This window comes from Mastigoproctus giganteus, chromosome 3 (genome assembly GCF_048544385.1).
Source record: "Mastigoproctus giganteus isolate SK-2022 chromosome 3, ASM4854438v1, whole genome shotgun sequence".
Lineage (NCBI taxonomy): Eukaryota > Metazoa > Arthropoda > Arachnida > Uropygi > Thelyphonidae > Mastigoproctus > Mastigoproctus giganteus.
Genome location: NC_143577.1, coordinates 57,385,546 through 57,410,983, shown reverse-complemented (window position 1 = coordinate 57,410,983; position 25,438 = coordinate 57,385,546). Strand labels below are relative to the sequence as shown.

Below are 25,438 nucleotides of genomic sequence, written 5' to 3'. Positions count from 1 at the left end.
ATGTGATATTGCACGTGCTACAGACCTAAATGAGGCAACGCCGAGAATTACAAAGAATGCGGAGAAAATAAAAACAACTTTCATAGCGGGAACAACTCAAAGTGTAATTAAAATCCATTAGATTAAGACACAAAGAATTGGAAGAGATGGAACGGCTGTCATCTCTTTGGATAGAAAATCAAGCAAAAAGCAAGTTTGCTTACGATAGAAGCAAAAGCATTAGCAATATTTTATTACGACTTACGTATTATAAAATACGTAAGTATTTTATTACGACTATTTTATTTAATATAATAAATTTTTTACGAATAAAATACGTATTTTATTCGTAAAAAATACTTTTTTAGTATTAAAAAATACTAAAAATACTTTATTATAATATAATATTATTTTTATTACGTATTTTAATCGTTATAAAATACGTAAGTATTTTATAACGATTAAAATTACCCGATTATTTATTGTGTTTGGTAATGTTTTGGTTCCAAATGTGTGTTCAATCTTGGGTGGTCGGCACCTAACCCTACTTTTCCCATAGGGCCTGTTTATATTGCACGATTTTGCATTGCACGAGGATTTCTAGGAACGCAACTATCGTGCTATACGAGGACAGACTGTATTTCATATCTATGCCACTATTTTTCGCGTTTATAGAGTTCAGGTTCTATTATTCCTACTCCTTTAGTTTTTCTTCTTACTATCTGCATGTTTCTCTTTACATTAACTTAAATTTGATTGGTTAATTAATTAATTATTTATTTTTACCATATCCATCACATAGGGGGCACCACATGACGACTATTATCGTTACTACATTATGTCCTGGATACGGTAGATATGTAGTATGTATTATATATTTAATCTTATTTTAATCATTAAATTACGTTCTCTGTCGGGTCAACGATGATTAATATATGCTTACATTTATAATTTACTTAAATTTTCTTACTTTTGATTCTAAAATTTCTAAACCATTTTTAATTACTATATTTGGCCTATATTTGATTTAGATTTAAATTACTTAGCATATATTGATCATTACAGAAACAGAGAACTTCTTGTCGTCTTTTTTTGCCTTCAATCTGGGTGGTTGGCCCCAGTTGAAGTCATCTGGATTGTGGGTAAAAAGCAATAAATTTTTTTTTTTTTTTTTTTTTGCATTTTCTTAAATCCCCGAATGGTATTATTTGATTGATTTACTACTTCTATTATTTTCTATTATCTTTAATATTTTATACACATCATGGTTGTAATGCATGATTGCTCTACAACTGCATTAACCCATAATTATTAGTTACAGTCGTTATAATTATTAACTTTCTTTTTTATTACTGATATAAATATACAGTCAGTCCTCGTATAGCATGATATTGTGTTCCTAGAAACCCTCGTGCAATGCAAAATCGTGCAATATAAACAACAGACCCTATTGGAAAAATAGGGTTAGGTGCCGACCTCCCAAGATTGAACACACATTTGTAACCAAAACATTACGTATTTTATTACGACTATTACACAATAAAATATCGCTAATGCTTTTGCTTGTATCGTAAGCAAACTTGTTTTTTGTTTGATTTTCTATCCAAACAGATGACAGCCGTTCCATCTCTTCCAATTATTTGTGTCTTAATCTAATGGATTTTAATTACACTTTGAGTTGTTCCTGCTATGAAAGTTGTTTTTATTTTCTCTACATTCTTTGTAATTCTCGGCATTGCCTCATTTATGTCTGTAGCACGTGCAATATCACACGGTCTTTCATTTTGCTCAAAGCTTTTCACAATTTCATATTTTTTCTCTATCGACAGAGGCGGACTGGCCATAAGCCTTACCGGGGAAACCCCGGTGGGCCGCAAGTCATTGTGATTTTGGCCATAAACCATAGTATGAGGCCACTATAAATTTTCCCGTGTAAGAATTTTTGACACAGTCCGCCTCTGTTTATCGATATTGCTTTTCTTTTTCTCTCTGAATCGGCAGTGTCTTCGCCAGGGTGCTTCCTTTTCACACCTTTTAAGTATTTTACTCATTTTTAGGGAATAAAGCACAATTACAAAACGAGGAGGCACGCTTGATACACATAAACAAAGCTGCAAGCGTGTAGCAACTGAATAAACAACACCGTAAAGGCAGAGATACACTATTAACACCTCACATTTTACTAAAGCACATTTCTAGGGGTTACTACCATAAAACAATTTCCAGTTGCATTTCTTTTTTTTTTTCTTTTTTTTTTTATGTGAACCCCAAACACTAGAGGTATTAGAACCTATAGTACTTAGTACCGTGCTTGGGTTGGCGGTTGAGAAGAGGAAAAAAGAAGATATTTGTTGACATTGGACTCGAACTTCTATAGATTGTAATTTTCAGGAAATACATATGAAGGAAGGTTGTTCCAGAAAACGGCAGTTGAATGAATAAATGAGGAAGATGAAAAGTTGGTTGTGTGGGTTTGAAGTTGGACAGTATATGGTCGTTGGCTGGTGGCGGCACGTGTTCGGACTGTTTTGAAAGAGAGAGCAGGAATTATAGAAGTCAATTCAGAAGAAAAGTGCCGATGGAAGTATCTGTAGACGAGGCATGCAGCAGAAACAGTACGTCTATGAGAAAGCGAGTGGAGAGACTCTGTTAGAGATGAATCATTAATTAACCTAACTGCCCTCTTCTGAATGGAATCAAGAAGCCTGAGAGGGGTTTTGGGGGCACCCCCCCAGATGTGGGAACAATATTCCATGGCAGGGCGGATTTGCGATTTATACAGAGTGAGCAGCTGTTCGGAAGAAAAGTAACGCCGAGAGCAAAAGAGAAAACCAAGTTTTTTTAGATGCAGAGGAAGCAATATTTGTAATGTGCTTGTGCCAAGAGAGATTAGAAGTCAGGGTAATCCTTAAAAGAGATATATCATTTTGCCTAGAAATCGGAGTGTCACTAAAGATAAACATAGGAGCAGAAGAATCCTTTATGCGAGATATAAGACAAGGTTGAGTTTTAGAAGGGTTGAAATCACCTAAGTTGTCTTTGCCCCACTGGAGAATTACCTGAAGATCGACATTTAAGGAATTGGTAGCAGATTTTTGAGAAGTTGAAGCTGATTGAGCAGGACAAGGTTTCTCAAAATGTAAAGTGGAATGCAATGTGCTATCATCGGTAAAACTATGGATAGGATTTCCAGTTAATGGAAGAAGGTCATTAATGTACAAGAGGAAAAGAGTGGGGGAAAGAACTGAACCTTGGGGAAAACCGGCATTAGTGGAGAAGTTAGAAGACAAGAGAGCCATCTACCATCACCCACAGTGAGCGATCAGAGAGAAAACTGGATAACCAATTACTAATAAAGAAGACCTTTAGGCCAAACACGATCAAAAGCCTTTGAGATGTCAAGAGCAACTACTTGTGTTTCACCAAACCTTTCCATTGAATTAGTCCATAAATGGGTAACATAAGCCAGAATATCACCAGTGGATCGACACTGACGGAATCCATACTGGCGATCGTTGATCAGACGGAAGGTTTCTAGGTAGTTTAAGAGTTGGCGGTTAACTGATTTCTCCATTACTTTAGAAAAGAGTAGAAGTAATTGCAATGGGATGATAATTGGATGGGAGGGATTTGTCACCCTTTTTAGGAACTGGCTGGATATGAGCAAATTTTCAAGCAGAAGGAAAAACACCTTTGGAATAAGAAAGTGAAAAAAGGCGGCAAAGAATAGGAGTAAGTTCAGGAGCACAGGTTTTGAGAACAAGTGGAGAAATACCATCAGGACCTGGAGCTTTCTTAGCATCAAGATTCATCAAAATCCTTCTGATATCCTTTTGACGGAAGACCACAGGAGGCATTGAATGGAGCGTGCTGGGAATGGTGGGAGGTGTTTTACCAAGATCATTACTACATGAGCTGGAATAAAAATGGGATGCTAGCAGGTCAGCTTTATCCTTGGCTGAAGTGACAACAGAACCATCTGGTTTGGACAGAGGTGGGAGCAGAGATGGGCAAAAGTTGCGGCCAATAGCTTTGGCAAGAGACCAGAATGCTCGGCTACCAATAGGGCAAGAAGCAAGTTTTCTACTCTTAGCATGTTCAAACTCTAGTTTGGACTGATTAATAACTGCTTTACAATTGTTGCGAGCTTTGCTGTAGGCAGAAAATGAAACTGAAGAATTAGAAACAAGCCAATTACGATATGCAACATTCTTCTCTTGAACAGCCTTAGCACATTTATTGGAAAACCAAGGTTTAGATAAAGGATGAGATTTTAAAGTGGAGTGTGGGATAAAGGATTCCATTCCTGCAAGAATAATTTCACTGACACGATCTGAACAAACGTTGACATCAGAAGTTTTGAAACAGTAATCCGACCAAGGAAAAGAAGAAAAGTCGTCGCGCAGGTAATCCCATTTTGCATTCTTGTAATGCCAAACAACACGAGGTTGGGAATAGCCATGAGATAACGGTTCCATTGGAGAAGAGACAATCACCAAGTTGTGATCTGAAGTGTCTAAAGGACCTCTCACTTCAACCGTGTACTTAGAAGGGTTGTTTGTGAGAAAAAGATCAAGCGTATTGGCTGTATAATTAGGACTGTCCGGAATTCTTGTAGGTAAATGAACAATCTGTGCTAGGTCATTAGTAATTGCAAAAGCCTCAGCATCTCGACCTGCTGGGTCGGTGTGACTAGAAAACAGAAGCCAGCTGGAGTTGTGAACATTAAAATCACCAAGGAAAATTACCTCACTGTTAGGAAAGTTGGACTGGAGAAAGTCAAGTTGCAAAGAGAGGAAGTCAAAGAGCTCCAAGTGATTGGTGGAGTTGGGAGAACGGTAGAGACAACAGATGAATTTGACACAATGAGGTAGAGATATTTTAAGCCAGAGAAGATCAAAGAGAGGAGATTCCAAATTTCCAAGTCTCTGACAGGGAATATCAGAATGGACATATGCACAAGTACCACCTTTGAGGCGAAAGGAATCATACAGCAAATAATTTGGGCATCTGAGATGAGCAGAAGCTGAATCAACCGATAACTGAGATTCTTTCAGAAAAAGTACACGGGGTTTGGCAGATTGCAAGTGGAAATGGACATCGCTGAGATTAGAATTGAGACCACGTATATTTGTGAAATGAATTAGGAAGTCTTTGGGAGATTTAGATCTTTTCGCAGATAAGCTCGCTCTATTATTTTGACAATTCATGGTGTATTCAATATTAAGAAAAAGTGGGTGGGACATGCTGTATGAAGTAATGAAATTTTTGGATATGGCGTACACGTGGTAAGAATATACCCAGATCCTTGACATAACGTGGCCTCGACAATGCTCCCCGCATACACACTACTCGGACTCCCTCCAGTCACTATCTGGCAGAGTAGAGGTAGCAAGATTATACACTAGCTGATCCGGAAGCCTCCTAGTGAGTTACCAACAGGTTTGGTCCAGTGTACGAACTAGCGGCCGGCCTGCGAACACCGTTTTAGAGCTGTACCCTCGAAACGTAAGGAATATTGGATCTCGCCACGATGTTCATCATAACTTCAAAAGTCATCAATCACACTGCATGATGGAAGAGATAGGGAAGGGTTGACCGGAACTTAGCTCTAGAGACTAAACATGGGTTCCACCACTTCAAGCCTCCAATAAGCAAATTGGTGGTATTTCACCGGTTGATGAGAGTCATCTACCACCTAGTACTGCCTGGTAACATAGAGGGGCGGCGTTCCTCCATGTGGTGTGAGCGCCACACCTCGACCCCTGCTTACATTGGTTCACACCTGGGTGGTCACCCACCATGTACTTGTGCATGTAGGTTATACCAGGATTACTAACAGTCCCACCATCGTGAAGGTGCAAGCAGAGGATTTGGCTGTCACAGACCGTCCGGACTTCGCCGAAATTGGGTCCACTTGACTTGAGTGCCACCCGAATATCAGTTCCATCAGCGTTTTAGACTCCCATGTAGCAAGTACATGCTTGTCTGGCATATCTGAGAGAGAGAATGTCTGTGACAACCTCAAGGACCAAAGTCTTTGGTTTACTACCAGTTTATAACAGATTCTGCTAGTGGAATCTGTTATAAACTGGTAGTAAACTCGATCTGATTGCATTTGTGATTATACTGATAGCTGGAATTGTGTTGGTTTTTACGTTATTATGGTGAAATGTGTTTCCCCTTCACTGATATAAAAAACAAATACATTTTCAGAATCTTCTCTTCATTCCAATCGTGTTGCGTTCGGTTGGGGTGATTCTATGTTCGAATGCCATTTCTTGTAAACACAAAGGCGAATCGTGCATAAGCAAATTCGGTTCGTGTTATATAAGATATCGTTCCCCTGTTTATAAATCGTGTATGATCGAATTTGTGTAGTGTAAACACGTGTTATACGAGGACTGACTGTATATATAAACTCAGTTCTCACATATACAATAAGCGTCGGTTATAGCGATCACATTTGCAAATTGAATTTTGATTCTAATAAATGGCGATTCCAATAAGTGAAAATCAACAAATATTATCCAGAGACTATAAAAATAAAGATATAAAGCACAAATTTACACTTTATTTACTAAAGGTTTATTACTAATTAAAAGATACGTAAAAATCGGAATATTCTTCTGATTTTTACGTTCCGAACAAAATAAAAATAAATTTATACTTACGTACACAGCTTAATTAATATACATATTAACTAAACATAACATTTTGTAATATGATTATAATTTAAAATAGTCACTTATTTTAGATTGCTTTAAATTATTACTACAAAGTCTATTTATAGAATTTTCAATATTGTATATTCACAATCACTTGCACCAGTTTCTTCCAATGCTCTCCTCATGACGGCTATAGCTTCACAAGTTTGTGTTTTTGGAATTTGTTCGGGTTCATCTTCATTTTCCTCCTCCTTGACGAAATTATCAGTAACTGACTGTGCAATTTCTTCATCCATTAAAGCTGCAGTAACTTGTAGATCACTATCTGTGTCCACTCAATCATTAAACTCCTGTTCACCCATGTCTTTAGGCTTTTCAATATGATCAGTATCGTGAAACAGTTGCTAATGCAGGTTTTGGAAACTTCATTCCGGGCATTCGTTGTCATATGAAGTGCATCTAGAAATGTTATCTGCTTTGTGATATCGGATAATGTACCCAAACCTTCATCTATAGACTGGATGATTCTTCGCCTCATATCCAATCTATAAAAGGTCTTAAAGGTTTTTATTATTCCCCGGTCGAGAGGTTGAATCAGTGATGTGGTATTCAAAGTTAGAAAATTCAATGTTTTTGAAAGTCAACTTTGGATGAGCTGGGCAGTTATCCAAAACCAATGCAATTTTTTTTTTTTTTTTTCTTATCCAATTTCAAATCCCATTTACAAAGATAATCTTCGAATAAAGAAGCTGTCATCCAAGCATTGGTATTATTGGCATATTCAACAGGCAGCTGTTTTACTCCTGTTCCCATCATGCTGCATGTTAAAAGAACTGTAATCCTGTCCTTGATCTTTCCTGCAGACACAGTGGAATTTTTAAAAATCATGCAGTGGTCTGGTAAGTCAGACCAAGAGGTTTTCAACAAAGTGTCAGCTGCAGAACTATCGGAATCCTGTTTTTCTACGTGAAGTTTTTTGTAAACGATATCATGTCTCTCCTTCCATCTTGTCAGCCATCCCTCCGTTGCCTTAAACTCTTCATGTAGTTTTTCAGCAAAATCATTAACTTTTTGAAGAAGAATGGTACGATTGATTGGTGCATTAAAATGAGCTGGCCTGTTTGAACCAAATGAACAGATCTTCATCTACTGTTTGGCATTTCCCTTCATGCTTCCTTTTTCTGGTTTCACTAATCACATTAGTGTTTAATGTGTGACGTGATTTTAACAATTTTGATAAAGATGACTGAGGCACTCCTAATTTTACTGCCGCTTCACTTTGAGACATATTGCCTAAGTTTAATTTATCGTACATTTCTACAGTTCGTAACTTATCTTTTACACTCAAATTCACTCTCTTTCTTTTCACTGACATTTATTTTTGTAGTAAAATTTAAAACACAGTAAAAAAGATAAGTGCCAATCAATAACAAAGCACATGGCACACACACAAATTGTAACTAACACAACAGATGCAAGTGAGAAACACATTTCACCATAATAATGTGAAAACACAGAATTCCAGCTATCGGTATTATCGCAAATGAATAAGATCGAGTTTACTACCCGTTTATTGCACTAACAGAAAAGCCCAATAAACCGGAAACTGCAAATTGTTTTATGGTTGTGACCTCTATAAATGTGACCTCCAGAAATGGGCTTTAGAAAATTATCATAAAACGGATTCAAAATTGATTCTTATAAGCGAAAATGTGATTCTAGTAAATGATGAAAGCATAGTGCATTTTATTGATTTGGATCGGTTCTTTGAAATTTGATTCTATTGAGCGGCTAATTCTAATAACCAGTGAAGCTTACTATATATGCACACATTAACATGCCCAAGTGATTTATCACTTTATTTTTAGTTTTTATCTTTAGTTTTGATAACATACTTCAGATCAAATCCTTCCACAACACTGCTGTGAAAGGATTCAAGCTGTCTCCCCCCCCCCCATCCCCACACTTCAGTTTTCTTGTTGTCAATATTATAATTAACTGATATGCAAATAACTGATTATTAATCATTCAATTATAATTATACTCATCACTAACATTATAGGGAGTGGTGCTATGCATGGTAGTCTCTTAGAATCAACCATATAGCACCAGGAAGCCCGATGTTTTTGCATTACAAAACTCCATGAGCCTTACTTGTCTTTAAGGTTGAAAGATTTTCTAATAAAGGGTCTTTTATTTGTACAGATCAATGTACAAATCAGCAGCCTTATCTAAGACTTCACAGACCCATTATGCAAGGATCTAATGTATTAGAAGATGAAATGCGCAAGGTATAATTTCTTATGGGTTTAGGTAATTATCTATATAATATCGGTGTAGATACCAATAGATTTTAACTACGTATGTAGTGTAAAAGGCATCGTTTTAATTGTATCTCATATTGTGGGTGCCTTCACGAGATAGCTGGTATTGCGCTACTTAAAATAAATAACGCTTCTCTAGCAGAGAAGACTATTGTTATTTATTTTCAGTGGATACCACCACCCAGATGATCGTTTCGAAGCTAGTGGGCTTAATCAATCAAATTTATGGGTAAACTATGGTGTATCCACACCGATATTATATAGTTAATTACCTAAACCCATAAAAAATTATGCCTTGTGCATTTCGTCTTCTAATACATTATTACCAACACCATTTGGCATCTCTCATAGTTTGGAAATAACTTCGCAACTGTGATGGCATGTTGCATTACCAGAGTACCTGCCCACCTACTGATGATGAAGCCCACTAGCTTCGAAACGATTGTCTGGGTGGTGGTATCCACTGAAAATAAATAACAGTAGTCTTCACTACTAGAGAACGTTATTTATTTGAAGTAGTGCAATACCAGCTATCTCATTGTGAAGGCACCGACAATATGAGATACAATTAAAACAATGCCTTTACACTACATACGTAGTTCAAACTTATGGGTAAACTATGGTGTATCTACACCGATATTATACAGCAAGGATCTAATGCAATTCATTCTTTTCTTCTTTATATTTCACTGAGTGAAATTAAGATTAAAGACCTACACATAATAACTCCTACATAATTTATTAGTGAAAAACACATGAAAAACTCCTTTTTCCTAATATTTGCTTTGTTCTCGGACAGTGATTTCTCATACTCTGTCTTTGCCAACCTAACATTTTCTGTGGAACTATTACAGATCAACCTGTAGTTGTAGGTTCTGACACTTTTCATCTCTCTCTCTCTCTCATCCACCTTGTGCTATGATTTCTTAATGGTATACAGGCGGTCTGGTTTATTTCATTTTTCAACATAACATTTTTAATTTTAAAATTTAGAACTGTTGCTTCCCCTCATCCCTTGTAATTAAGTATTACAAGGAACAAAATTTCAACAAAGGGGCATAGTTTGTTTTTTCTACAACATGCCTGGCCATCCAACAAATAACACTGAAGTTGTGGATCACCACATACAAGTTATTTTCATGCCAACACACAGGAAATCTTTATGCCAACCAATAAATCAAGAGGTAACAGTAACAACATAGACAACACTGTGGCAGCATGAAGTCACCCAGGCTGCGACAAGTGATGCATAGAAGAATACAGTAGGAGTGTATTTGAGAACTTGTCATGTCTCCAAATTTTAATTGAAAGACATCACAGAGATTCAATCTGAATTGCAGGAATTGGACAGCATCACTAAACAGGAGTTCTAGGAGTTCCAGTAGTAGCAGCAATTGATGCAAGAAAGCAATCTTATACAGCATCAGCTAAAAAAAAAAAAAAAAAAAAATACACACTTCTCCCACCCATAACCTCAAAGAATTTGTCTGGTTCTTCCTTCAATTTAATCAAACCATCCAGTTCCACAAAACCAGACGGAAGCCTGTTTCTATAATCTACCACCCGCTGGCTGAAGGCAAACTCCTGCACATCTACCCTGCAAGTATGCTTCCTAAACTTAAATTTATTTCCCCTCATACGTGTAGTCCCAGCAAGAGGAAAAATGCCATTAACATTCAGCTTACTCAATCAACTCAATCAATTGAAGGAGCAGCTGGAGAAATTGGAGCAGTGTGGCATTGGAAGCAAATTGCTGCTATGGATGAAGGGATGGTTGAGTGGAAGAAGACAGAGAGTGGTAATCAATGGCCACTTCTCTTCATGGACTAATGATATTAGTGGAGTCCCCCAGGATTCAGTGTTGGGTCCATTGTTGTTTTCTGTATTTGTTAATGATATTGATGATGGTATATCAGGCTTAATGTCCAAGTTTGCAGATGATACGAAGGTCGGCAGGGTTGTTAATGACACTAATGACAGTACGCTGCTGCAACAGGATCTAGAAAAGTTGAGCAGATGTGCTGAGAGGTGGCAACTGAAGTTTAACATTGACAAATGTAAAGTACTGCATATGGGAAGCAGTAACCCCAAAGTAAAGTCTCAACTGTGCGGTACTACACTGACAGTGGTAGAGAGTGAAAAGCACCTGGGGTAATTGTGCAGGCAGATATGAAGTTTTTTGAGCAGTGCAGACGGTCTGCAAGAGTAGCTCATGGTGTCTTGTCAATGATATACAGGAATTTTTCTAGCAGGGATAAGGAGGTAATTATCTCCTTGTATAAGGCAATGGTCAGGCCACACCTTGAGTACTGTATACAGGTCTGGAGGCCTCATTTTAAGAAGGACGTAGAGCTGTTTTAAATTAAGCTGTTAATGTAAAGAGGAAGCTCCAAAGTCACTGTGAGAGAAGGGCAACAAGATTAGTGAATGGAACAAAAGGTTGCTCTTACAATGAAAGGCTTAAGTTTTGTAAATTACAGTGTCTGGAGAGTAGGCACCTGCGAGGTGATCTGATTGAGGTGTATAAAGCCTTGAATGGTTTGATCATGCTCAATGCTGATGGGATTCTTCCTCAGAATAATTTCCTGGGAGAGCATAAATTCGAATTGAGGAAAGACGGTTGTAGGATAGATGTGCAGAAGTTTGCCTTTAGCCAGCAGGTGGTTGATTGCTAGAACAAACTTCCATCTGTCGTTGTAGAAGTTGATGGCTTAAATAGATTCAAGGCAGAACTAGACAAACATTTGGAGCGAGTGGATGTGTGAAATGAGAAGGGGGTGTGTGTGTGTGTGTGTGTGTGTGTGTGTTTTCTTTTTTGGCTGATGCTATATAAGCTGCCTTTGCTAATGCTGCCAGAACAGGTCATTGGGTTTTGTCAGTGATATATAGAAACTTTACTAGCATCAATAAGGCGATTAACCCTTTGTACAAGGCCATATCTTGAGTATGGTATACAGGTCTGGCTGGAGGCCTCACTAAGGAAGGATGTAGATCTGCTGGAATAGGTGCAGAGAATGGCAACCAGACTAGTGAATTATCCCTTTGTACAAGGCCATATCTTGAGTATGGTATACAGGTCTGGCTGGAGGCCTCGCTAAGGAAGGATGTAGATCTGCTAGAATAGGTGCAGAGAATGGCAACCAGACTGGTGAAGGGAACAAAAGAATGCTCTTACCTAGAAAGGCTTCAGTTCTGCAACTTGAGGAGTTGGGAGATCTGACTGAGGTGTTTAAAATCTCTGACAGTGACTTTCGAGCTTCCTCTTTACATTAACAGCTTAATTTATCACTCCACATATTATTTAAGACAATGTTCCCAAAAATGTACTATCATGTTTGAAATTTATGAATGGCTAATGAATTAGGTGGTTGGCATTGAAATTATATACGTATGGTGTGATGCGTTTTGGCTTAAATGTTAGGAAAAGGTTTGCCTACCAATCAGTGAAAGTGTTTCTCCTTCCATTGGGAGCATTTTCTAATTCTTCATCAAACTGAAATTCCAGTTCTTCTCTGTCCTCAACTATTTTTGGAGCTTCCTCTTTTTTTTCCTGAAAGAATGATGACAATAAAAATTATATGTTTGAATATATGAACAGCAAAATTAGAAATAGATACCTTAGCATTCAAACTAGCTGGTAAGTGAAATGCAAATACATTAATTACAAATAATGAAAGTAGAATGGTATATCTCTCATATAAGCTACAGTTAATGAAAATAACTTCATTAACTGTAGCTTATATGAGAGATATACCACGTATTAACTACAGGTAACTTCATACAGTTAATGAAGTTACCATGGTAGTGCACTAATTAAAATAAACAAACCAAAGTTTTCATCTGCAATAGCACAGAAAAACTTTGGCACAAATTGGCACTTCTCAAAGTACAGTCTACAGACTCTTGCAGGACCACAAATAATGTCCAAAATACATGTATATAAATGATTTAGGTTTGCTTCGTTTGGGTTTCATTGGCACATTAGCAAAAGATCGATTTACCGGGACACTCCAAGACTCCAAATTAAAAAAAAAAAAAAAAAAAACCAAAAATCATAAAATTCAAGTAATAACTAGAATGTTTTTCAAGTCTTAAATAAGTAACAAGAAGCGGCATTATAAGTAGTCATTGGGAGATGAGTGTACCTATTATCTTGCAACTCTGTCTTCACACCCGCCACTCAAAAAAAAAAAAAAATGTTTTAGTGCGTCGCGTCGATTGTTGTGTTCTGCTGCACCGAAAAAAATGACAAATTTTGTTTCGTTATTTATCTCAGAGATCTCGATTTTTTTTTTTATAGTAAATGATTTTTTTTTTTTTTCTGTTTAGAAATCGCGAAAATGACGGGCAAACGCAAAGGAGTTGCGCTTTCAGCTAAACAAAAACTTGAAATTATTCGAAAGTTTGAAAACGGTGCATCCGTTAAATCTTATGTCTACCAAGAAAAGAAAAGTGATCGATTTGGATCAGAAAATTAAACTAATAATCAAGTATCACACTGAATTCAGATTAGTCAATAATAATATAGTAGCATATATATATATATATATATATATATATATATATATCAGTATTTTCGCAAATGCAATAAGATGAGCTTACTACCGTTTATAATTAGATGCACGAACAGAAAAGCCCAATAACACGAAAAGTGCAAATTATTTTTATTGTTTTTGGTAGCGACCTCCAGAAATGTGCTTTAATAAAATGTGAGCTTGTGCAAGGTTGATAATAGTGAGTTTTCACCTTAACCCTGTGAAATTCTGTACAGAAAATTCATTTTGACCATTATCGTGGTGCCAACTAAGAGAATAAGTGACAGCGGTACTAGTAAATCTACCAAGAAAAGAAAAGAGATTGATTTGGATCAGAAAATTAAACTAATAATCAAGTATCGCGCTGAATTCAGATTAGTCAATAATAATATAGTAGCAATATGTTATTGGTCATTCCCGAGTTACGTAAAACTCGACAAAGTAAGAAGTCCTGGAACGTATCTCTTACGTATGTTGGGAATTTCTGTATTTTTGGATTAACCAGGATTTCTTTTTTACCATCTATCCCGGAAAATCGAGTCTACTGTATAAGCAATAAAAGCATATTTTAAATTGTTATAATTAAATTTATCCACTAATAACTGTTAAGCCCTGAATTCATGAATAACATTTATCTATAAAATTAGGACATTCACATAAAATGTGAATGATTGAAAAGGGTGTTGCAGTTCCCACATATAGGAGATCATCTGCAGTCAGAAGAAAATAATGAGGCAGATGACTGAATCTTATGCAGAGGTGAACAAAAACTTCTCCAGGGTTCCTGTACACCACACTGTCAGTATTCATTATAGGCCTAATCTGATATATTTGTAACCAGTTTGCAACATGACAGTTGTCACTGGGAGTCTAATGCATTATATATTGCTTGCCTGTAGTCTGAATAGGAGACTAGCAGGCTATAATTGTTCTGGGGCTGTGACGATCTGGCTGCAGTATCTGCAAGCTCAACCCCTGATTCCAGCAATGGATGTCAAATGAACACTTAGAAATATAATGTAATATCGGCAGAACACAATGAAGATTATACTATTAAGCTTATACGCTTTCAAAAGGAATGAGGGAATCTTATAAAAATTCTTTCATATTGCTCTATGCTTCTCAAGCATAACTGCCAGACAAACTTTTCGAAAAGACAGCGATTATAATAGACTGCTGATTAACTAAAAATTATTCTATATTAGCAAATCATTCACTTTTGCCCAATTAAAATAAAATCAGAATTACCACAAATCAATGTTATTAATATTAAATTGCACACCCCGAATACTACAGACACTATATCCAGGACACTACTAGTGGGACAGAATGACAGAAAAAAAAATCCCAGAAAACCAGAGTTATATTAGCTTATGGTCTATCTCTTTCAAGAGTTTCAAGAACTCACTGAGAAGGAGGATTACCTTCTTCAACAAGTCTTTAATAGAGACAAAATGGGCCTCTTTTGGAAAAGGATGCCTAGGAGAACATACATCACAAAAGAGGCCTCGTTGCCTGGTCATAAGCCTATGAAGGATAGGCTTACTCTGCTATTAGGGTCCAATGCCTGTGGTGATTTTAAACTTAAGCCAATGTTGGTTTACAACTCAGAAACTCCGAGTGTTTAAACAGCAAAAGGTCATCAAAAGCAGGTTGGGTGTCTTTTGGCGGTGTAACAAGAAGGCCTGGGTGACAAGACACCTCTTCAATGAATGGGTATTTGAAGTGTTTTGTCCTTCAGTCAAAGGTTACTTAGAAAAAAACTAACTTCCTTTAAAAGGCACTGTTAATTTTGGATAATGCTCCAGGTCATGATCCCCAACTTGCCCGATCTCTGGAGAAGCAAATTAACTTCATCACTGTCAAATTTCTCTCACCCAATACCACCCCTCTGCTTCAGCCGATGGATCAGCAAGTGATTGCAACTTTAAAAAAAAAAATTTACACAAAGAAGATGCTTGCAAAGTGCTTTGAAGAGACTTCAGGAGACAGAGCCATCACCTTAAAGGAATTCTGGAAGACCAAGTTTAACATCTTAGACTGTGTACAAATGATTGTCAGTTCTTGGAATGAAGTTTCAGCTCTGTATCTCAATGCAGCCTGGAAGAACTTATGGCCTTCAGTCATCCATGATTTTGAAGGGTTTGAAGCTGAAGGTGTTCTAGAGCAGGAAATTATCAGTCTTGGTGAGTCCTTGGCTCTAGAGATTGATGCGACAGATGTGTAGGAGTTAATTGCAGACCACGGAAGGGAGTTGACAACAGAGGAGCTCCAGGAGTTACAGCAGATGGGCGAGCATGACAGTGGAGATGAGTAACATGAGGAGGATGACTGTGCAGCAACAACTCAAGAAATTAAGGACATGTTTGCTGTGTGGGATATTGTGAAGAGGATAGTAAGAAAAAACCCAGTTACTGAAACCACTGAATTGATGAACTGTAAATTTGAAGATCAGGTGTTAAGTTATTTCAAGAACCTTCAGAGAAAGCACCAAAAGCAAACCACTTTGGACAGTTTTAATACCACAAGTAGCAAGAGGCAGCGATTGGAAGGAACACCAGATCCTTAAGGTTGTCCTGATATCTTGATGGTAAAAGATTCTCTTCCAGCTCCATCACCACACCACCATTGACACAGCTTTTCCAATGTATGTAAGTTAAATGAAAATTAATTTTAGGGCAAGTTATTTTTGGATAAAAGGTGCGTGGTACACACTGGAAAATATGGTATTCAGTATTCTATATAAAACTAATACTGAATTTCTGTTATAAAAATCACCTTTTACAGAGATAAATAGTTTAGTTATATAGCGAAAATTTCAACTTCCGAGGACTTGGAACGAATTATCAAAAAACAGTGTTATTTGGTTCACATTACGATATTTTCATGATACGATGGTGTCTCTGGAACCAATTAATAACATAAAGCTGAGTCCACTGTATATTTAGAGAAAGTGATCGCATCTCCTAACAATACTCCTATCTCATCTAAAGATAGTATAATTTTTAATGGTAAGACACTTGTGAATTTAAACAAGTTTCCTGTAAGGATATGCTTGCTGATGCATACTGATCGATAAGATAGTGTAAATATTTTGAAAGCCTCCACAATTCCATTGGAGGATTCTTTCCATTATGTTGTTTTATGGGTTGTTTTTGATTCTAACTACTTTTTAGTTGTAGATTGCTTGTATTGATCTATTTTTGTTTTGTCTTTCTTATCTATGGTGGCATGGGGTTCTAAAATTCCATCATCTGGATAATTCTGTTCACCAATATACCAATATTTCACCAATATTTGGTGGAAAGTGATGGTTGCAGTTTGATGGTTTTTGCCAGTTGCGGTTTTGTTGTTGGAGGACCATTGGCTGGAATGGTAATTGGGATATTACGGGCTTTTTCAGCTGTTTGTTGCAAAGGACGACTGGAAACAGAGAATAAGAAACATGCCCAATTAGTGATAAATATATTTAGAGGAACTGATACATCTGTCTGAATACACACTGACTGAAAATGTTCAGCAGCTGTGGCATAATTATGCTTTGACTTTGTTTTGATTACTTTTCTTCCCATCAATGTGACTGTTCTCCACTTTATATTTCTGGATCCTCCCCCCTCCACAGTTTGAATGTTTTCGAAAACACTGGGCAGTTACCCTTACAATTTGAGCAAGCAGCGGTAATAGTGCAATTAGACTTGTGGTCCTTTGATCTGCAATTAAGACATACGGACTCACCTTGACAATGTAGTTTGGGAGGAGCCATATTTTTGTCACTTGTAGCACCTGTGGTTTAAGATGTAAGGTCAGACACAGCAGTTAAGATAGCTTGCTCTGACAGATGTTGATAAGTTGGGTAAGCTAAAAGTGAGGATTATGCTCTGGTCAGAACAAAATCAGTCTTTTTGAATCATGATTCTCCTTGCTTATATGACTCTTTGTTCATGTAGCTCTTAGACAGCTTCCTCCTCCGATACAGTTAATAAGTGCAATTCTGTTATTACTCACTTAAAAGGGTTTAGGGTGGCATGGGGAGTAACTTTTATTGGGTTTCTACCAAAGGCTATCAGCTTTAATAGCTCTGCAGAATGTTGGAATTCAGTAGTCTCTACCAGATCACCAGACTGGAGATGGCTTACTGATTTTGGTGAATCTTGCAGCAAACAATGCATTTCTGCACAAGGAAGGGAAGAAAATTTACCCAAGAAGCTGGTTCAATAGAGAGTGCAAAATGAAGAATGTTGGTATCTCCTCTTGAATCAAGAAAAGTCATTTTTGGCATCATTTGTCTCAGGTCTTGAGCTCAATGGCTCTAAAGGTGGGAATGCTATTATCCATCTTTCAGTCCTGGAAGAGTGGATTTTTTCTCCCAGGTTTCCAAGGCCTGTCACAGGGAGGCAGGTGCAGGCTAGAGTGACCAAGCAGTATAAAAGTTATTTTTAGTTTAAACAAAAAAAAAATAATAATAATAAAAAGTGACTTTCCTTTCTAAAACTTACAATTCATAACACTAAGTTTACTATTAATTAATGGGAACATAAAAAAAAACTTTTAAAACTAAACAAACAAGAACTGTGGCTTTGAGAAAACACCCTAAAAATTGCTAAGAGAATTGCCTGGTCACTATAGCGCTTGACACCCAAGGCAACAACTGTTCCTGAAAGTGAATATGTAAATGATCCACTTTTAAACTAATTAATGTTCAATAAAACAAATGATGTAAAATTAAAATTAAGGAAGTAGATACCTTTTGTCTAGAAAATGATTTGGACCTCCTTTTCACTTCCTTCCATACATCCATATTCTCTGTAGGTACAATAGTACTAGAAACCTCAGTCTGCATGGCAGGAACTTTTTCTTCCTTATCACTACTGTTCTGTTTTAAATTATGAGACTGTTCAGTAGAAATGTCCACTTTCTTTACAGTTTGAATATTGGACTCATTCAAATTATCACTATTTAAATTTCGATTTACTTTAGGAAAACTAGACACTATAGCACTAAAACTTTTTATTAGTTTTTCTTCATGATCTCCATCTCCTTCTGGTTCAGCTTCTGTATCACCTTCAATACCTGCATCATCTGAAGAAGGACTCATGTGATTGCTTTCAGAACTACTGAGCTTACATGGCTTTTCCAGCTCTGCAAGATTAAAAAAAAAAAAAAAAAAAAAAAACAGCAACCTGAGTACAAGCTTGTATGAAATATTTTTAAATTACATTCTCCTCCCCCAAAAAATATTGCACTATGTACCAAATGCTGCAACATTTTTTGAATAATGATTTAAAATAATGTAATAATGATCTACTTATTGTAACATAAGGTAACATAAGTAGATATTTGTAAGTCAAGTAAGATTACAAATACACAGAACCAGGTCCATCTTAGTTCACTACGATTCTGGTGGAGGTTCAAAAACTTTTCCAAATGTATAATGTAGTTACCACTGTGATTAGAAATGACTACTGTTCTGAGTGTGGATGGGTTCCCAAGTGAGATTCCACTTGGAACCTTACTGAGTTTCTTGTTATTTCCAATATAAGTTAATATGCTAATGAAGAAATATCATTGTCACTGTGAATTTTAGTATTCTTTAAGAATGGTATTCACTTTCCATCTGCATCATTAATTTTTAATTGAAGAATTGTATCTACATAAAGTGATTTACGGTTCTGTTTGAGGAAAAAATAAAGTGCATCATTTCAAATTATTTCTTGCCTTTTATCTGGGAGGGGGGGGGGGGAAACTGAAGTTTTTTTGTTTTTTTTTTTGTCAACCACACTCACTAGAAGGTTAAAGTCAAATGTTGACATCACACCCTATATCCCTTTGTCAATATAATGAAAAAAAAAAGGAAGAAAGAAAGAAACAGCAGTCCCAACACTGATCCTTGAGGGACCTCACTTCTAACACCAGCTTGATCTGAAGAGTAACTATTAATAACAACCCTCTGCTTCCTGTGCCGCAGACACACCACAACCTATCTGAGGATCTTTTCCCCGATACCAATATGTTCCAAATTACATAGTAATTTGTCGTGCATAACAGTCAACAGTTGAAATAAATAGTGACAAAATTATTTCCTACATCCAACTCATGAGTAACTTCTTTCAAAATAGCTAACCAGATTACTTAAACAGATTTTTCCTTTATAAAACCATGCTGCTTTTCCTTTGGAACACAATTTCTAGATGTCCCTGTGCTGCATTTATAATCAGTGCTCGCATGATTTCTCTATCACTGTATTGGCAATATATTGGCACTTCTGCTCAAAAGAACCTTCTCCAAGTCGGATGATACCCTCACAATTCAGACCTTGGCATTATTTGAATAATTCATTATTTAAGAAATACAAAATTTGAAATAAGGTAGCATTTTATTTATATTTTCAATTTTGTTCTATGAAAATTTTTGAATGAGTAACTTTCTGGTAAAAAGTTATATGGAAACAGCTTCTAAATAGTATGGCAGTGGCTTTTTCTTTGTGTAAATACAGCTAAATCACATAGAAGTCAATTTGTTTGTGTTGATACCAGAAGGTTGGCTGTCTATTTATACACAAACTACAAGTTCAATCATAGGCTTGCAATTTCTATTTATTCTAATAGTCGTTTTTTTAGAGAACATGATATTTTGTTAATACTGTATCATGGTTTGAGTTGTGATACATCAAAAACATTTACTTCTACATTTTTTCTTTAAACTGAGTGAAACAAATATCTCTCTGATAAACACGAATCCAACAGGAACCATGAAAAAAAAACCATCAGCCCCAACCCTTTTTTTTTTTAAAGAAAAATATATACAAGTTCAACAAAGTCTACTGATCTATCAGTACAGATCTACAAAACCAAAAGGGAGGGAAAACTAACAGCACTGGCCCTACTAATTCACCGCTGAAGTTCTACCAAACTGGGAATTGGAATAAATCAGAAAAAAACAGAAAAAGAAAAAAAGAAGAAGAAAAAAAAAGTATTTATTGTCAAAGAAAGCTAGCTTTGGTAAAAGGTTTTTAAAGAAATTACTGAAAAAATAACAAAACAAAAAAAGTATGGTGGTGAAATTGCATAATCTTCATTTTCTGTTTGCACAATGACACCCCCTGTAAAAGTGGGATTACCAAAACATAACACAATGAAAATCATGAAATGTATTTTTTCTCACGGACAGTTTGAAAAAAGACATCATTGATTAACTTGAACACTAGTTTCTTTAAGCACTATGAGTCATCCTGCACAATTTTTGATTTTGTTTTCAAATATCAGAACTAAAACATTTCAGCTGTAAAATGGAAGCTTTTCTTAATATTAAATGAAATAGAAAGAATACAAAGATGTTTACGTGAAGCACAATATGCAGTTTCATTGTTATTGTGAATTTTGGTATTTATTCACTTTCTGGCTGCATCATTAGTTTTTAATTGGAGAAGTATAGCTACAAAAAGCTATTTAACACTGCATTTTTCCTCTGTTTGAGGAAGAAAAAAAAGTGTGCCGAATCTTGTCTTGATTCTCCCACAGAAATTTGGTTTCGGCTTCAATTTCACTCACTTCTTGCTACCGAGCACTAGAAATGAGGCAGTTAGGAAACTTTCCTAACTGCCTCACCGGATAAGTTTCCTATCTAATACAGTGTTGTCAAAAATAAAAAAATTATGAAATGTTATTATAAAGTATTAAAATTATAAATTCAGTTATTTCTTCCCTTTTATCTGAAAAAAGCTAAAGCTGGTTTTTTTTTTCCCCCCATATGACTAGAAGTCAGATGGTTAAAGTCAGATGTTGACATTGCACCCTTACCCTTTGGTCAATATCGTTATTAAAAAAAAAAAAAAAAAAAGTCCCAGCACTGCTGTTTCTTTTTTAATAAAGTGCTTCATCTGAGCAGTCGATCCAAGAAATGTCAATTTCTTGAAATGACTGCCCATTGGGTTAAAACTGATTTGCTTTAGAGGAAAATATGTAGCACTTGCATGTCAGCATTTTTTGCAGACAAGGTCACTCTCATGAAAGGATTGCAAAGTTACCTGTTGAAATAAATTTGCAATTTAATCTCAATCTTGATAAAACTGTAGTAACTGTGACACACACACACACACACACACACAACAGATTGAACTTTATAAAATTTTTCTGTGAATACTCCAATTGTCACTTTTTAAACTAGATGAAAGTGAAGATAATTATTTGTTCAAAACACTGTCATGGTTTGATGAAAAAAGGTTTTGTGTGAAACAACTTCAATACAGATCACATGTTAAATCTAATCACGACAACTGATTATTATTAAGATATTATGAGCAGGCCTGGAATCAGTCAGTGGAATTCCATATGCAATGCCACAACAAAAATTCTGTCCATAAAACACAAAATATCCATGCTTTATAATAAAGTAAACATTACCAAGTTAATGGAAATATTTTTCTTACTTGAAAAAGTATGCAAAATGTCTAGCCTGCATTGCCAACAGGTTAGAAGAACTTCAAGGAGTAAAAATATATAAAGATTTTTATTCCCATTTTATTAACCCTTAAATGAAAAGTTGAAAACCTGAACTGTCAGCAGCTTAGGTTTTGTAGTCTGATTGTGAAGAAAATATCAGCTTCTCTACAGCAATGTTTTAGAAGCTTTTTAGATGTGAACAGTTGTCTCAATTCAAAACCAAATGGTCTCCTGGCTACTGAACAATGAGTGTATTGTAATCTATTTAATGAAACAGCTCACAAAGAATTGTGTACCCTTGAAATAGGGACTACTCAAGAGTGTGAAATGGAAGAAAGCAGTTTTGATTTCAGAGAGGCAAGAATGGCTAAATTATTGGGAGTGCAGGTTCAGTGGCAGGAAGAAATATCCAACCATATGCAGAAATTGACATTGCAGTTCCTATCAGATACAAAAAAAGACAAAAGAGATGATGCAAGATTTCTCTGTTATACAGAATATGTTTATTAAATTTGATACTACTATCCCTTCTGCTGCAGTAGAATGATTCTCATTCTCAACAATAGCCAATTTATCTATATAGTTTATTATCAGATAAACATTTTGAGAAGGTTATTCTTAAGCCAATGGAGCTAAATATTAAGATCACACTAATTAGAACCAATTGTGAATAATTATCACTACATTTTATATTTGTCCCCTTGAATAGAAAGTACTTGTAGGTTACCAGTTCCTTCTATTTATATTCATTTACAAAAGGTGGTTCTTATTCTTTTGTGGGTATATGGATGTCTTCCTGGGCTGAGAATCATGCATTCACCTTGCCACTGGTGAGTGTGCTTTGTTTTGTCTTGCTTATTTTATTTCTAGGTTGGCTCAGTACATAGGAATTTTCTCTATTTGTAAAATAGATTAGCATTTCCTTGGCAACATTATTTTTTGCTTTACACAACAAAATTAAAATAAAATAAACATTCGTAATAATTTAAGAATATGTTTAAAAAGTGAAATTTAATAGATTATCATTCAATAAATGATTCTACTATTGAAAATTCATTGATATGAGCTTTCTTTTTCCGATTCCCTGTTCCCTATCACATGCCTCAAGAATTATATAAACTTGCATAAGTTGTTTGAAGAAAATAAAGCACTCAAAACTTGGGTTGGTATTATATTATGTTTATTTGCAAATCGGAAATATGTACATATTGGGGTCAAATGTTTTGTGGTATTTTCTTAACACTTCTTCAGTGACTGCAAAGACAGTAAAAAAAATGCAGACAAAGTGCAGCCATTATCAACCCACTGCAGGATGGAAGCCTCCTCAACAATTCATGCTGAGGGAAATGGACTATAATCTGCCACGCTGGTCCAGTGCGGGTTGGCAGATCGACCGTATTCAGCAGTTAGGGGCTTGAACCCCGGTCTACTCAAAGAGCGTGTGCTACTGCACTCCCACTCCTGACCACTCGGCTACGGAGGCCTGCTCAGTGCATGATATACTCCGATTCCACAGTAGCAAACATGAAATTGTGTAACTGAAATATTTTGCATTATAATCATAAAGAAATTGTAAATGGTTTGATCAAAAAAGTTCAGCAAATGATCTTATAACAGAACTAAAAGCTAAAAGATTGTGAGCTGGGCATATGACATCTTCTGAGCACATGCACACCAAGTTTAAGTTGTTGTTAGGCACCAGTCTAACAGAAAGCTGCTTTGAACATGTTTTTCATGTGTACTGAAAATCTGAACAGCTATCCAATTTTGGCTGTGAGGGAAAAAAAAAAAAAAAAAAGCAGCACCTTTCCACTGTGGAACATCCATTTGATTTTGCACCAAGAAACATTTTGGCTATTCACAAAAGTAGCATCCTTGTATACTATGCACTGACAACTCAGCAATATTTTTTTTCTACAATATGTATGCAAAGCAGCTTTTTCCATAACACAGGAACACACAGACCAGCACTAGCTATTCAAGCTATTTCGATAGCAATGTTGAAATATAACCCAGCTTCTTATTAATATGATATAAACAGACAAGATGGTCTTGATTACAATTCTCAGTGAATTTCTATGAAAACATTTGGAAGATAAAGAATGTGAAAATATAACATCCAACTGGAGTAATTTTGTTTAGTAAATGTTCGCACAACATATTGCCTTTGTAGGAATAACAGTTATGCCTTTTTAATTTTATATATATATATATATATATATATATATATATACATATATATATATATACATATATACACATATATATATATATATATATATATATATATACACAGTCGAACTTCCCTATAACGAATTCGATAAATCCGGCGAAAAAATTCGTTACAGAGAAATTTCGTTATACAGAGAATATTTTTTATTAGAAACTGTTATCTAATTAGAAAAGGAAAACGAATCTACATTTATTTTTAATGTATTTTATTTCAAAAACATACTTATTTAAATTACGTTTATACAATTTTTGAAAATTGAATTTTCAAAAATTGTATAAACCAGTAAGTATCACAAATTAATTTAAAAAATCTGTAATTTTCATTTACACGGTACAATTAAAAAAATTGTCTGATTCTCAAAGAAAACCTCACATTTGTTCAGAGCATTAAAAACATTATCAGGAACATTTTCACAAAACTGTAGATATTTTATACGAACCGTTTTAAAAGCGTTAATCGTTTCTTCGCGAGTTGGCTTTTCTACGGGTTGTTCAGATGCGTCTTCAGCATCATTGTTAATTTCTTCGTGATCATGGTCGTGTCTAACACCGTTCAGCGGTATTTCATCTTCATTTGGATGTTCTGCTGTGATCTACATAAACATAACTATCCAGTGTTATTTCATTTTCGATGTTTCCAGATGATTCTAATAATGTCCAAAAGTTTTTCAGCTGTGAAAGGGGCAGTTCATCTTGTTCGTCCAGTCGTTGTTCGACTTCCGTATTCAATGCAAATCACGCTTTCGAAAAAAACTTTTGAATAGTGTATTCAGTGACATTGTTTGTCCCAACTTTTGCCAGTTCAGAGATGCAATCTCTAAGGTTAATTGTAAGCTCCAAGTTTCTATTTTCTGATAATGCATTGACAATCTTCATTATTATTCTCTTTCGATAATGAAATTTAAAATTTTTAATAATGCCTTGGTCCATTGGCTGGAGTTTTGACGTTACGTTTGGTGGTAAAAAAAAAACTTCGCACTTTTAAGTTTGGCAGAAATATTGGCGGATGTGCCGGACAGTTGTCAGTTACCAACACGATTTTCCTTTTTTCTTTTGTTATATGCTTGTCTAGTTTTAATATCCATTCTTCAAAAATATCACTTGTCATCCATGCTTTTTTTATTAAAAGGTGTAGTCAACTTCCAAAGATTTTGTCCCTCTAAAACATCTTGGGTTTTTTGATATTCCGATGAATAAGAGTCTTAATTTTTCACTTCCTGTCATATTTGCTCCAACTAGCACAGTGATTCTTCCTTTGCTTT

The 25,438-nt window shown here is 35.7% G+C and overlaps 1 protein-coding gene across 3 annotated transcripts in view; it reads right to left on the bottom strand.

The window, feature by feature from the left end:
* The window catches only part of larp (La related protein), a 467,832-nt gene that overhangs the window by 127,741 nt on the left and 314,653 nt on the right, over positions 1 to 25,438 (bottom strand). For all 3 annotated transcript variants that reach the window (XM_090369301.1, XM_090369300.1, XM_090369299.1), the window contains 2 exons: positions 18,251 to 18,645; positions 12,409 to 12,521 (listed from right to left, as the gene is read on the bottom strand). In XM_090369301.1, coding sequence (XP_090225427.1) covers positions 12,409 to 12,521; positions 18,251 to 18,645 — 508 coding nt within the window. The remainder of the gene's footprint in view (positions 1 to 12,408; positions 12,522 to 18,250; positions 18,646 to 25,438) is intronic.